At 38.7% G+C, this 15,438-nt stretch overlaps 1 protein-coding gene across 1 annotated transcript; it reads right to left on the bottom strand.

Annotated features, from left to right (window-relative positions):
* Positions 1-3,317: 3,317 nt before the first annotated feature.
* LOC113686384 (serine hydroxymethyltransferase, mitochondrial) lies at positions 3,318-10,019 on the bottom strand. The gene is made up of 4 exons (XM_027204002.2): positions 9,883-10,019; positions 9,431-9,738; positions 5,194-6,026; positions 3,318-4,614 (listed from the first exon to the last, which is right to left on the bottom strand). Exons 2-4 carry the CDS (start codon positions 9,718-9,720, stop codon positions 4,319-4,321), a joined length of 1,419 nt encoding a protein of 472 aa, XP_027059803.2. The 5' UTR covers positions 9,721-9,738; positions 9,883-10,019; the 3' UTR covers positions 3,318-4,318.
* Positions 10,020-15,438: the final 5,419 nt, after the last annotated feature.

Below are 15,438 nucleotides of genomic sequence, written 5' to 3'. Positions count from 1 at the left end.
TTACTAAAACACTTATGAAAAAGTATTGCTTGGTATTCACTAAAGAGTTGCTGAATGCAAATTACAATATTGAACTTTAAGTACTAAATTTTTACATCTGTCATGTCTGATTGTAACATATATATTTTAAAGTCTTGAAGTCATTTTCATCGTCTTATCTTAAAGGGTAGTTAATGCTTCCAACTGCATGAAGTAAAGAATTACGCATCGAATGAAAACTACTGACTATCAAAACGTGTTTCAATCAAGAAGGAAAAAAAAATAAGAACCAACATTCTTAAGTGTATACACTCACTAAAAGGTGACCATATCTCTAATAGTTTTCTCTCTCGTGAAGGGAAATAAATATGTTTATAAATACTGTTGTTTTCAATATCATTGCTTTCAGATGTCCTTAAAAAGTCATTCTGTCAGACAATCCAACTCTCCATAAAGGAAGCCATTCAACGATGCAAAATAGGAACGATGTACCAATGATAAAAAGTGCAGAATAAAAGTTATTTCCCGAGGCGTCTCTATCAAAAAAGTGAATAGCTGATAATCGCGGATTGGAAGAAAAAGAGCCAAATGAATACCTGAAATTGCAATTTTTTTCTTCTTTGATAATTTGTGAGGAAAGTGTGCGTCACTTTAAAAACTGTGCGTCACTTTAAAATGAAGTGGGAAGCAAACAGACTAGATTGTCCAGTTTTTCGTCAATCTTTTTATACAAATCTCAATTATCAATCATAGAGTGGCTGGAATGGTACCCTAAAAATCAAAGAATGAAATTTTATTCAAGGGCTTCCTTCCCTTCCGGCTCTTTTGAGTCTTAACGACTTCCCTCTAAAGAATAAAAAAAAAGCACTTTTAGATACCACCAAGCAAGCCTCGGTATCCGTTGATAAAATGTTTTCTTCATTTGTTGTCATCTTCCGCTTAAATGCCGCTAAAATATCCGGAAATCTAAACAAGAGCGCTGTAGCTGTAGATAAACTAGCTAAAAGAATCATTTACCGAGAAGTAATGATTAATAGGTCATGATTCTCAGACGGAACAGGATTGCTGGGATAGACAAGTATATTCCTTGTCTCAGTATATAAATACCACTTTGTAGGGCATTGTTGGCGGGAAATTTTTCGGGCTAAAATGAAGTATTTGGCAAGTCAAAATGCATTTTAACCTGCTCTCACACACGCGTGATTTAGTCATTTTTTTCAGTTTTTATCCTCTCAGTGCCCTCCAAAATGATATAATCATAAAGAATAGTAATACAGTTTATGTTCTTGAGCATAAGTGTGTTTTTTGTTAAAGTATTTCGTAATTTGTGACATGGAGTACACCGCGAAAATCTTCGAAGGTTTCATAGGCAACGCGACAACAAATCACATTTTCTGCTATAAAATACCAAATGAATAAAGGGGGTAAGTTTCTAAAGAAACTGTGGTGCTGCGTTGGTGGGAGAGTATAATAGGTAATTAAGTGTTAACAACTGAGTTGAAAACGTAAATTAGCCACCGTAAAGAATTTAAAGGCTGAAGTTTCGAGCGTTAGCCCTTCGTCAGAGCGATAGACAAAGGGCCAACGCTCGAAAGGTCAGCCTTTGAATTCTTTACAGTGGCTAATTTACGTTCTCAACTCAGTTGTTAACGCTAAATTACTTGAAATAAAATATCAAGCCCACTAAACAGTAAAGGGACTTCGTTCAGTTTTTCCCTCAGTCGTAAATTTGATTTGTTGCACGATGCATTTGTTTAGAATTGCTGAAAATAATTCCTGTCGGGCAAAAACGAGCCGTTTTGAATAGCTTGCAGAGGTCGTGGTTTTGTAAAAGTTTTTACTCCCACAAAATAAAACCAAGAAGAGTGAAACCACAAGAGGAATAAAATAGAGAAAGTCGACTTCCTTGCTGCCTCACCGAGCGTTTCCACGGCTCCTTCTCATTCCTTTTCGGTTGCCTCCCACAAAACCGCCGGCCACTCAGGGTAACTTTAAAAGAACAGAACTTTCCATCCGCTTCTTCTCATGGCGACCCTCATACTAACAAAATGACGAAGTTATACCTGTTAAATTCACAACATCCTAACTAAAAAAAAACTGCCTGTGAGTTGTTTGAAGAGGTACACCACGTTAGGAAATGCAGAGTATAATTCATGAGATCGAAACCAACCAATCACATCCAACTTATGTTACTTGAGTCCCACAGCAACTGACATCACCACAAAACTGACCAATCAATTCTCACGAACCAAACTTATAACGGGGTAAAGTTTCTAAAGAAACTGTGGTGCTGTGTCGGTGGGGGAGTATAGCAAGGTAATTTTGGTTTCATCAACAGAGTTGATAATGTAAATTGGCCACCGTAAGGAGTTTCAAAGCTGACGTTTCGAGCGTTAGTCCTTCGCTCTGACAAAGGGCTAACGCTTGAAACATCAGCTTCGAAACTCTTTACGGTGGTCAACAAACTTAAAACACTCGACTTAATTCCACCTTTTTCTTCCTTATGTGACGTAATCTGGATCATGAAATTCAAATTCATCTGCATTTGGGGTCAAGTCCCATTATGCAAGCTACTTCGAATCCCCGTTGCTATCTGTTTGCCTACAATTGGGGGTTTCGAGGATGTTCGCCAGTTTACATCTACGATTTGGTACGACCTTACTTTCCAAGTAATGGGCTCCTGAGTTTACTTAAACTAAAGATAGAAGAGGTTTTAAAATCACGTCTGCAAAACCCTTCTTTGTTCTGTTAGGAGTGAGAAGGTAGTGGAAAGGTTTTCAACCCATAAGTGTGATAGTTGGCAGGTTTTGGAGACAACTTTTGGCGGGAAAGCTGCCCGCCACCGACGATCTTCTCAGTAGAGGAAGGTTGGGGAGAGTAAGAAATTTCTAAGGAGGGGTTAGGCACGAGAAGGGCAGTGGGTAAGTCCCCTCCTCGTCATTACCACAAAATGAAGAGTAGACATAGCGTCATTTTCCATATAACAGGCCACATGCACTGTAAGCCATTGTCAGACCAGATAATACGGGAAATAGTAAGATATTAACTGAGGACAGACTGCATTTTCTGCCGAAATTGATGATAGATATGGTTGTAATCAGTTCATTTGTTTTGCCCGAACAGATAGTGGCCGGTCTTGCTGCCTTTTCATCTTTCGAAAATCAAATTCATGGTACACAGTTGACAACTTAACTACTGTGCTTTGCTACCTTTCACCAGATCATCCTTGTAGTTGCTGTGTATTTCTTGGGACTTCTTGCTAATTGCCATATAATTTTAATTATCATAACAATGAGCCTCACCCAACTCCACAATATCACATGAACATTAGCACATGGTTTTCAAATTTTTGAAGCAAATGTTTTATTTTGAGTGTTTATTGACTGAATCATAAGTTAAATAAGTGATCAAACCCAACCCCCTCCCCCATCGAAAGTCAAAACGAGCTATTTTACTTCCTTCCCCAATCCTCCTGGGCCAGAGTAATTGCTTCTAGATCCAATAAATGTGAATTGTGCGAGATGCAGTATCTTCTAAGTTTCCTTAAAGCCTGATCAACAACAACCTTGTGTTTATTGGATCACGTGAAAATGACTGTGAAACTGGTTTCTTTTTGTAGATTGTTTGATGCATTTTCAATTCCTTCTCTCATGGATAGCATCTCTCTGAATGAAAATTTGATATTACATCCTAACATCTGCCTGAAAAGTGCATTGTTTGGAGAGTTTATTTCCAACTATATGATGAAGCATCTAAAGGAAGGACTAGTACAGACTCAAAACAGCAGCAAATGTTATGCCTAATAATGACTGTGAACCTCCATAAAATTACTGACTTTTCCCATGTGGAGCTCATCACCAGTTTATCAAAACTATTGAATAATCAACAGATTTGTCTATTGGAGGTATAACATGATTTTTGAGCAACATATCAGTCCTTAATAATGACACTTGTTTCATGTATATTGCAAATGCAATCTCAACCCTTTAACTCCCATGAGTGACCAAGACAGAATTCTCCTTACAATATCAATACAATATCAACCAAAGAAGTGATAAGAACAAAGAAAAATATCAATTTGGGGATAATTAGTTGATCCAATACTAAATTCTCTGAACTAACATTATAAGAATAGTAAGGTTCACAGTAAGGAGAGTACCAAATTTGATCTGGGAGTTAAAGGGTTGCTGACATTTTATACTAAACTGAAACTTCAATTGTAGCCCCTAGAAAGTTGCTCTGCAAAATGCATGAATCTTGACATTATCATTTTAAATATTTAGTCAGCATGTGTCTATTTAATCTAAATGCTGACTGGCACACACATAGCGGCAATATCTTAAATAAGATCATGTCCTGGCATGGGAAATCGGACTGCAAACTCTTCAACTTCCTGTTTCAATGCCTCAACTTTGCCCTTGAACTGATCGCCCAATAAAACCTCTTCAAATTTCTTTTGGTCTGGCCCACTGACCTTCTGCACTTCCAGTCCCAGTTTGATTCCACGGTCAATAAAGTCTGCTACTTGCTCAAAATCCTTTGTCTTCATGGTGCGGGTCGTGAGAGCTGGAGCTCCAATGCGCAGTCCACCTGGACGGAGAGCACTTTTGTCACCAGGGCAGGTGTTTTTGTTCACTGTGAGGAAAAACATAATAACAAAGTAATTGATACTCTCTAAGCCCTTTGACCCTGAAGAGTGACAGCCATCTTATTTCTCCTTACATCTTACATTATCACCCCTGAGTCACACATTAAACCCTTTAACTCCCATGAGTGACCAAGATAGAATTTCTCCTTACAATATCAATACAATATCAACCAGATAAGTGATGAGAATATAGAAAAATATCAATTTGGGGATTATTGGTTGATCCAATTCCAAATTCTCTAAACTAACATCAAATAAATTGTATAGCAGACAGTAAGGAGAATCACTGATGAAATCTTGGGAGTTAAAGGGTTTAGGTCATGTGAACGAAGCAAATGATCATCAACTAGAGAGGCTCTTGACTGTTAGACAAATTCTTTTTAACAGCACCTTAAGAAATGTATGGATGACACTATGGAGAATATACATACTGATGTTACAGTGCTAAGGGTTAAAACATGATATCTTCACTGTACGGAATACACATACTATTTTTTTGAAATGTCAATACTATTTCAAGATGTCAATGCTGTCATTAGATAGTAATGGAACTTTTTGAAACTCACCTGTTATCGCGACCTCTTCCAGAACCTTCTCAGCTAAGGCACCACCAATTGCCAGTGGACGCAGATCAAGTAAAACCAGATGGTTATCAGATCCCCCTGACACAAGTGTGTAGCCTCGACTCAATAAAACCTTGGCCAGTGCTTGGCAGTTGTCCAAAATCTGTTGGGCATATTCCTTGAATTCTGGTGTGTTGGCCTGCTTGAATGCTGTACAAAGTGCGGCAATTTGATTGTTGTGCGGACCACCCTGAAGACCAGGGAACAAGGCAAAGTCAATTTTGGGTCCATAGTCATATTTGATAGGGTCCCCATTTTTCTTGTACCCTTTAATTCCCTTGCGGTAAAATATGACACCAGAGCGTGGCCCTCGGAGTGACTTATGAGTTGTTGTTGTGACAATATCTGCATACTCAAATGGACCTGGGACTACATCACCAGCAACAAGACCACTGACGTGTGCCATGTCAGCCATGAGGTAAGCACCAACCTCATTGCAAACCTCCCTGAATTTAGCATAGTCCAGATGCCGCGGATATGCACTGATTCCAGCAACGATCAGCTTGGGACGGAACAGTCTTGCGGTCTGAGCAAGCATTTCATAATCTATCAAGCCTGTCACTGGGTTGGTCTTGTATGGCATTGATTCAAAGTAGATGGAAGTTGCAGATATCCTCTTCTTCTCTGTCATGAAGCCATGTGTCAGATGCCCTCCATCAGGTAGATCAAGGCCCATGATACGGTCATGAGGGTTTAGAAGCCCAGTGTAGACTGCAAAGTTTGCTGGGGAGCCAGAATATGCCTGCACATTCACACCCCATTTTTCTGGGTCAAGCCTGAAATAAAATAACATACCAGTAAATAGCATGAAACAATTTTTTTCTCTACAAAAGGCCATGTTTGTATTCAATATATATAAATATAGATGCATAGTCAGTATTTTGCTCCTGTATCACATACAATAAATAGATTGCATATTGCTGTGCCTCTGTTCAATAGTGGTAACAGATAACATCAGAAGGTGGTAAAAAGAAACACAGGGTACAGATGAGCAAGCATTATACATTGTACATTGTAAACTGTGCACAGCCACGTGTGTCACACATGTTCTTACCACATTTCAATGTTCTCTGTAATCTAATAATTTAGTATTATCAACTGAGTGATAACATAATTTGGCCAATGTAAAGACTTTCAATGCTGACATTTCCAGCATTAGCCCTTCTTCAGAGACTCTTAATGGTGACCAATTTACCTTATCAACTCAGTTGATAATACTAAATTGTGTAGTTCCAGAAAATATCCATACCACCACCACAGAGGGAATTGGAAATTCCAGAGGGGTGGGGGGGGGGGGGGGGGTCAAAGTCCCAGGAAATTCCAGATGGGATGGGGGGTAAGAGGCAAAATTTTCGTCCAGAGGGTAGGAAGTTGATCGACTTTCTTCGTATGTCAATTGGCGCCTCTTACCTACTTTAGTGGGACGTTCTGAAGTTTAAGTTGTTAAATTACGATGCTTCTAACAGTTCTGCAGCCAAAGAAAGTTTTCTTTTATCCTTGTAGCACTTTGGAACATAAATAACATCAAATAAAGAAGAGAATCACTTTGTTTTTCGAATGGAGCCGCCATTACTTGTTACCAGTCTCCAAAGATTACAACCAACAGGAGTGGTTACCTAGGGATTTTCCTCGGTCATAACACATTTCGCTTTCGTAAAATTTACAAATAACTGTCTGATGCTGTTTTTTTTTAAATTTAAGTTAAATCTCACAGATCGATCCTGCAGTCTCATTTTTTGAGCGGTTCAAAAGACTCAAAACGTCTCCCAGTCTCGAATTGTTTGCAAAGCCGTTTTGGGGTCTTAACATTGGTCTCGCAATTAAAACACTCAAAAAGTTTCGGTCTTGCAAAAAAAAAAAAAACGCTGGTCTCACCTTCTCGCAAAGTTTCGCATAAATTTACCATTCGCTACCTCTTATTGACTCCAGCCATCTCTTAATTTTGATCTGCACTGAGCTTAATTCTGTTGCATCATAATGTGTAGGAGACTTGACGATTTCTTTATGGCTTACTTGCTTGCGATGTTACAATGAATGATAAGTACAGTCGTACCGTAGTCGAAAACAGTTGATAGTAACATTGAGAAACATTAGGATCCAGGGCTTTGTATATATGCGTGTGGGACTGGTAACTAGCCAAGGTTTGTTTATGCACAATCGGACGAAATTATCGACCCGCTGTTAACAAGAATCAATGCTTGTGTGAAGAAATTTTACATTAGAGGCTGGAATTTGGAAAGATGAGTTCAAAATAACTTACTGCTGACTCGGTTTTCTCTTTTGCTCTCTTATTTATGACACGATTTTGTACAAATTTACGTTGCTTAATGTGATTTCGAACGTTTCCATTTCAAGTGCACGCAATTTTCTCAGTACATTGTACAAACTTAACAGTTCAAAAGTGTTTTGTTGCGACTTGTACAGTTTTTTTCTCCTTTCGCGTACTGAAAATATTGTGTTAAATGTTTAAGGATAAGTATTGTATTTAAAAATAAAGCAAACATTAAGTTTAAGCTAGTTAGCGACGTTTACCTTGCGCGTGTACGCCATCTCTCGAATATACACGCGACAAAATCACACGTCCCTCTTGCTGTGATTGTCGAAAACGACAATCACAGGCTTCGTGAATTGTTGCCTAGTGCCAACCATCCAAAGCACAATTTAAGACGTAACAGGCGGTTCGAAATCCCCCAGTGGAGGACAAACCGTTTTAAAAACACCTTCATGATGGCCTCCACCATTAAATATAACAACAACAGTTAATTAACGACCGTTTCCTAGAAACCTATGTAGATAATGTAAATATAGCTTTTAAATATAGATAGGTTTTAGCTCATAGATTTTTTAATTGTTTATAATTTTGAATATTCTTATATACGTTATATAATATATTTATTTAATTACATTATTGTAATATACGCAATTCAGCCGCAAGGCTGCTAGGTATATTTAAATAAACTATCTATCTATCTATCTTTGTTTATTGTTTGCTACGAGAAAAAAATATATTTCCAGGGGGTATAGGGGGTGGTAGAAAATTCTTTGGAAATTCCAGAGGGGTGGGGGGGCTACCACTGCTACCCCAAAATGGAAAATCCGAAGGGGTGGGGGGGTCCTAAATGAAATTTCCTCCGTGGTGGGGGTATGGATATTTTCTGGAACTACACATTGCTCTTTTATACTCTCCCACCAACACAGCACCCACAGTTTCTTTAGAAACTTACCACCTTACTCTTCTGTGATCTGTTTGCCTTATATAATGTAATAACAAAATGGTGACTATGGATCTATCCTTCATCATACATGAGAACCGGCAAACTGCATTTAAAATTAAGCTTACCAAATAAAGATACCTAGAGCATGAACCTATGTCTCAAGGAAGAGACTGGATAAATTGTGACAATATGTAGGTTGCACTGCTCAGGGAGGCTACAATCACCAGCTTTCACAGTCTTTAGATGCTTAACTCTTCACATTGTAGACATTGACTTTTATGTCACTTATATAGCAACTTACAAGTGTTTTGTTTAACTTTTCATGCAGAAGTAAACAAAATCAACAGCAAAAAATTTATTTTATCCATTGAATATCTTAAAAGAAATAATTAAAAAATTTGAAACAATATTTTATCACTTGGATAATAGATTAAAAAGTACAGACTAATTACAATCCCTTAACTTTAAAAACTTGTTTTAGGCTCACTAGTCAAGCTGAATTTTCAGATCAAAATAGTTAACTATTTGGAATTTGGCGAATTTGATGAATTGGCAAATTTAAGTGTAAAAGACCTGTTGAGTATCAAGTGAATAAATGAAGAAATGTAACCAATTACTGCAACCTGCTCCAGTTATGTTCAAATTTTCGTAATCAATAAAACCTTCGATCCGTCCCGACACTTTTACATCTTTCGAGTAGCTATAGTTCCATTTAGGCGAATTGCGTGACCTGTTCGATAAGAACAACCTCCATTGCTGAGATCGAAAGGATTGCATAACTTTACTCATACGGGTTCTTTCGCGTGTGATCATGCAAATTTACCGAATTTCTTCAGGTCGGGAAAAATTCTACATTTAGCCTTATCCTTCAATACATCATCAGTGAGGTAAATTTCGACTTGCTTAGATGAAACTAATAACCATTAAACACGTGACCAAGATTACACGTGTATCAATCATCTTACCGAAAAGCTTCGAGAGCTCGCTTCTTGCACAATGCCTCCATTTCATCCACAAACTGGTTTCCTCCGTAATATCTCTGTCCAACTTGCCCCTCAGAATACTTGTTGGTCATACATGAACCAAGAGCTTCCATAACAGCTGTACTGGTGAAATTTTCCGAGGCGATGAGCTCGAGGCCGCGAACTTGGCGTTGCTTCTCTTTTTTCAAAATTTCGTAAATATCAGGATCGTTCTCTTCAAGGGACTCACGAAGGAAGTGAAATCCATGACCATTGACACCGTTTACTGCCATGTTTTCAAAATATTAAATCTGCCGTAGAGAATTAAAACAAAGATGACAAATAACAAATAATTTTTTTTCCATTTGGCAAGACTTGAATTGGACAGAGTTTGCCGCGATTGCAAGGAAGAATTTAGAATTATTACTCCTTCAATCTATGAAATAGAACCTTACCTTAAGCAAAGGGTTATACTTCTGGTGATTAGATCGGAAAATTCCGTGAAATGCAGTAATGTTTCAGTAGTCTAAAATTTATGACGATCAGGCGAACGCGCCAAAAATTTACTTGGGAAATTCCATGTGGGTTTCACGTGAACATCTTTCGAGCCCAGACTCTTTGAGCATGTCACGCCAATCTTAAAATGCTCTTTCATAAAGATGAAGGAGAAAAAAACAAGCATATTGTAACGAGATTTAATCGCAAAAGGTGGAATATTTGGTACTAAAAACAATAAAAAAAACGCCAATTTTTTACACATGACTTCAGAAAAGCTCTTAAAATTTTCCAGTTATAACCCGAAACTTAGAGGTCAGTGGTCGGCAAATTTTGCAACATCAACTTGTAACACAATCATTGGTCATTCTTTCCTGAGTATTTCTCAATCCACAATTCAGCTCACGCTGTGTCTTTCACCATGAATGTGCGCTACAAAATCCAAAAGGCCAAACATATATACTTAAATCCATTAAAAAGAACCTGTAAGAGCTGCTAAAGAGCCCTGAGTTGTTGCTGTTTTTTTTCCTACGAAAAGCTATGATCCTGGAAATGTCCCCGGCCTCGGTCATCAAACCCAGGAGTGGCGTTGTGTTACGGATATTCTCGCGAAAAAGAAAAAAAGGACTGCATGGGTTTTCATGCTTGTCGCGACTTTGCTTGCCGTTGAACGACATATGTATACTTAATATATTTGTTTCGGGAAGCCGGGTTGCTCAAATTCCAACAGTGGCGAACAAGAGAGCCGCTAAATCCCAAAACAAAATGGGGGCGTTACCTTACAAACTTTATGTCTATCAATCGATCAAATCCTTTATTTTAAACGATAATTGTTAAAGCTGTTAGGCTTGTGGGTCGTTTATCTAAGGATCTAATGTGCTAATGGACTTATGAACGTTTACCTAAGATATACAGCCATCTTGAGAAAGGTGTTATGAGTAAATAAAATCTTCTGATCTGAAAGTGCATGTGGATGTAGATGTCACCTTCTAAGTAAAATCCCCAAAACTATGTAGTGACTCTAGTAATCTCGGTTTCCGCTTGAGGTTCTCATAACAAGTAAAGCTGACTAATTCGAGATGTTCGCTTGTCAAGCAGTTCCAGAGTACCGCACCTTTGTGCGCTGGGGAGTCTTTCGTGTAGCTGGTGATGGAGCGTGAGATGCATAATAAATCTGGTGCTCGTAACGTATATCTAACCAGTCAGTGTAAAACGCAGACTGTAGACCAGGGATAAAGCGCAGACTGAGGGTAAAACGCAGACTGAACTGAGACTACAGACCAAGGTTAAAATGCAGACTCGGTTCTAAAACAACCCGCTTCCCCGGAAAAAACTTTAAGAGTGAGCTGGGATCGAGGCCGCGTGGTCGTGAGAGGCTGGCAATAATCGTCATGGCGATTGATGTTTCGAACTTCACTTCCTCAGATGGTTTTGGCGCTGACACATTGTTTTAAAATAAAGACGATTAAAAACGTAAGGGTTTGAATATGCAGTTTACAGCCAGCTAAATACATTTCCCTTCAGTTAAGGACCAAACAGTTCTGCCGAGTAACATTAGGTAGCTCATTCAACATTTAACATGTAGCTCATGCATACTTTGTTTGGCCTTGAAAGTAGTAGCGAGAGACTTTCATCACACATCGGCAATGCCGATTATTTGGACAATAAAAACCTGTTTCTCGTACCTTTGTTTTACGCTGCGAAGTTAGGCGTGCAAATTCTTTAAATTTAACGCAAATTTGTGGGTGCGAGATAAGGGTCTAAATAAAAACCTGCAACAGTATCCCCAGGTGTTTGCCTTTCTTATTCCGCTTGGTGTTTCACTTCAGTACTAACCCGAGGTAAATCTGCGGCTATCATGGTCAACTTCACCTATGTTGGGCTTCTTTTTGGCCGGCAAGGGATGCTTAAGAAATTTAGTTTTGCTGTGACGTGTTTTTATTCACTGGGAAAATGGCGGAGTCTTCTTTAAATTGAAACAAATTAAGAGCACGAATTTAAGAGATCCTCGCAGCTAAGAACACTACTGAACTAGTAGTTGAAGATAGGACCTAAAAAAAATTCAGGCTCGTACGGGATTTGAATCTATGGCCTCTGCGATACCGGTGTAACGCTCTACCAACTGAGCTAACAACCCAACTGGGAGCAGATCAATATGTTGGGTCTAAATAAACCATTCAAGCGATGAATAATGATTTTAGATATATGAAATATCTAAAATCATAAATTAAGAGCATGTAGAAGTCTCAGGCTCCTATTAAGTTTAATCATCTGGAGAAAACAGAAATCTTATAGTTTCGCCATGCCTCTTAATTCGCAGATGATCATCTCACAGCTGGAGCTTGGGCTGCCTGCGAAGAGATTGGTACCAAAGAGGAACAATAATTATCTCCATGACAGCCGTTCCTTAGGACCCAAGCAGCTTCAACTATCTTCCCACATTTCTTTTAAAAAGAGAGAGAGACGAACGTTGAAGCTGATTGAAGGACCCAAGATTCTCACTTTATATGTGTAGTAATGAATTATATTCACTTCTTCACAGAATCAAATACTCCTCTTGTCCTGTTGTCATCAAAGAAGCTCTGAAGGAAAATGACGCTTAGTCAGTGTAGCGCAGGGCGAAAGAGACGACGGGAGTCGGGAGGCCAACGGCGAAAAATTATAGTGCCTTTGACATGAAATTTTTTTTGCATTTTCTGGTTGATAGCTGTATTTAAAATAAGATATAATCGACCTTAGTGCTTAGCGAGATCTCCGTGACCATTTTTTTTTGGTGCATTGAAAGTGCGATTTCGCGGCCAAAAAGTGTTCCATTTAAGCGCGCAGCCAAAACAATCATGTTACGTGGCTGTGACGTAGAAAACTGTAAAGATAAAGACACGTCGGAAACAATGGTGAGGAAAGGAAAAATCTTGGAGAAAGGACGAACTCATTGCGTGGCCGGAGCACCAAATAATGTTGGCTACAAGAATAATACACCTATACCTGGTATTTCTATACACTAAGAACCTAGACCTATATTTCTATACACTACTACCTGACCTAGGTTTCCGAAAATCCCTCCCATGAGCCATCAGTTCCCTCCTGCCCCTAAGAAACTAAGATTAGCCACTGTAGCAGTGTCATTGCGATTATAGCACTGCAACGAGATAAATAAAGAAACATTTTATTGAATTAGATGGTAGCGAATCCAAGTAAGTGAAAGTCGATGCATACAAAATATTCATTTATCACATAAACTGTGGTGCTATACAGGGATTTCCGGCCCTGAAAAAAGCCGTAACAACACGTGTGAGAAAATACGATATTTTTTCACGTGTTGATATAGCCAATCAGCTGCTGATACGTCACTCGACTTTGAGGCCACTCGGTCAGGTTGATAAAAGAACGGCAAAGCCTTCATGATTCTCAGCAAAAGGTAGTTTGTCGGAACTTTCTCAGATTGTGTCGGCTAAAACACTAAAAAATCCGCATCGCTGACAGACAGTGAGGTTCAAACTTTCCTAGCAGGGAAAAAACCAATATACAAAAAAAAAAAAAAAACCCAAAGTTACGTATTCAGCGGTTGTGGTGTTGGCATTTTTCGTGGCTGAGAATGAAAACCGACAACTGGAAGATTTGTTACTGGCCGATTTGGGCCGTTTACTTGAAAGAGAGGACAAAGTCAATAAATGAGAATTTTGTATATTAAAAATAACGACCATTGCTGTTTTTGTAATCATGATTCAACGCATTTTTCCATCTTAAGAATTAGCGCCAACGCACTCTACGATTGTTATTCGGGGATTGTCGATTCATTTATTTTCATTCATTAATGTCGTCGGCTTTTCTTGTCAGTAAAAGGCTATTGTGTTTATATTATAAACAAAATAATACATTCTTGCTTGTAGATATGGAATTTCTCTTCTCGTGTTCAACTCGACATCTAACTTGTCCGCTGCGCTCACTCGTGAGCTATCGAGTTAAACACTCGAATAGAAATTCCATATCTACGCGCGCTCATGCATGATATATAATGGTAATTGAACTGAGTGGAGTGCAATTTATAATGGTAATTGCACTGAGTGGAGTGCAATTTGGGCTGAAATCATACGCGTGATTTCAAAATCGAACGGGCGTGCAGCGCAAGTTCGATTTGAAATCACAAGTATGATTTCAGACCAAAATTGCACGACACGAGGTTCAATTACCACTTTACTACATCCATTTTGAAATCACCCAAATACAGGACTTGGTAAGTTCAAATATTTTGTTGATGCAGTACTGAGCCGGTCTGAAATTATATTCATCCATTTTTTGGGGGGAAAATGTAAGAGTTTTGGACGCAAAAGTTGCAAAATTTGCCGCATGATACTCTTTGTCTTTAAAACAAGCCTTAAAATCTGATTGGTTGTTTTTTTCTTAGTGTAGCCACCTCATTGGCTGGAAAAAAGATGCGATTTAAAGCAAAAAATGGTGCGACTCGTGAATAAATCGCATCAATTAGAGCCAATCAGATTACAGGGACCATCAGTGATTTCAAAATGGGTGTAATAAATAGAGAATAATACATGGGCGCGCGCAGATATGGAATTTCTTTTCGAGTGTTTAACTCGATAGTACACGAGTGATTGCAGCGAACGAGTAAGATGTCGAGTTGAACAACTCTCCGTTTTTCTTTTAGTAAATTGGTTTTCTTCCCTTTCTAGGAAAGTTTGAATCTCATTGTCTGCCAGCGATACGGAGTTTTTAGTGTTTGAGCCGCAATAATTCGAGAAAGCTCCGACAAACAACTTGTATTGAGAATCGTGAAGGCTTTTCCCGTTCATTCATCAACCTGACCGAGAGGCGCCAAAGGCGAGTGACGTGTAAGCAGCTGATTGGCTATATCAACACACGTGAAAAATAGGATATTTTTTCACGTATGTTGTTACGGCTTTTCTTAGGGCCGGAAATCCTTGTATAACACCGCAGTTTATGTGATAAATAGAGAATAATACATGGGCGCGCGTAGATATGGAATTTCTCTTCGAGTGTTTAACACGATAGCTCACGTGAGATGTCGAGTTGAACACGAGAAGAGGAATTCCATATCTACAAGCGACCATGTATTATTTTGTTTATCATATAAACACAATAGCCCTTTACTGGGAAGAAAAGCCGACTTCATTAATGAATGAAAATAAATGAATCGACAATCCTCGAATAACAATCGTAGAGTGCGTTGGCGCTGACCCTTAAGATGGGAAAATGCGTTGAATCATGATTACAAAAACAAAAATGGTCGTAATTGTAGTGAGAGTTTTCACAGTTTTCTACGTCATCGCCCGTCAATTCGTTACCAGTTCACGGGGCACTTTTACAACAAAATAAGAACACTTTAGGGCCCTAAAATAACCGAGTTTTAAGTTTTTCGTCGGAATTTTCCTTCTATTGGAATTGGTTTGTACATATGGTAGGCTAAATATTTCCGGAAAAAAAAGTGTCATAGGCACTTTAAGCATTCCTCTAACCTCTCCTCAAGCGCTTCCCTTTTA

This window comes from Pocillopora damicornis, chromosome 10 (assembly GCF_964200805.1).
Source record: "Pocillopora damicornis chromosome 10, jaPocDami1.2, whole genome shotgun sequence".
NCBI lineage: Eukaryota > Metazoa > Cnidaria > Anthozoa > Scleractinia > Pocilloporidae > Pocillopora > Pocillopora damicornis.
This window is presented reverse-complemented; position numbering and strand designations above follow the sequence as displayed.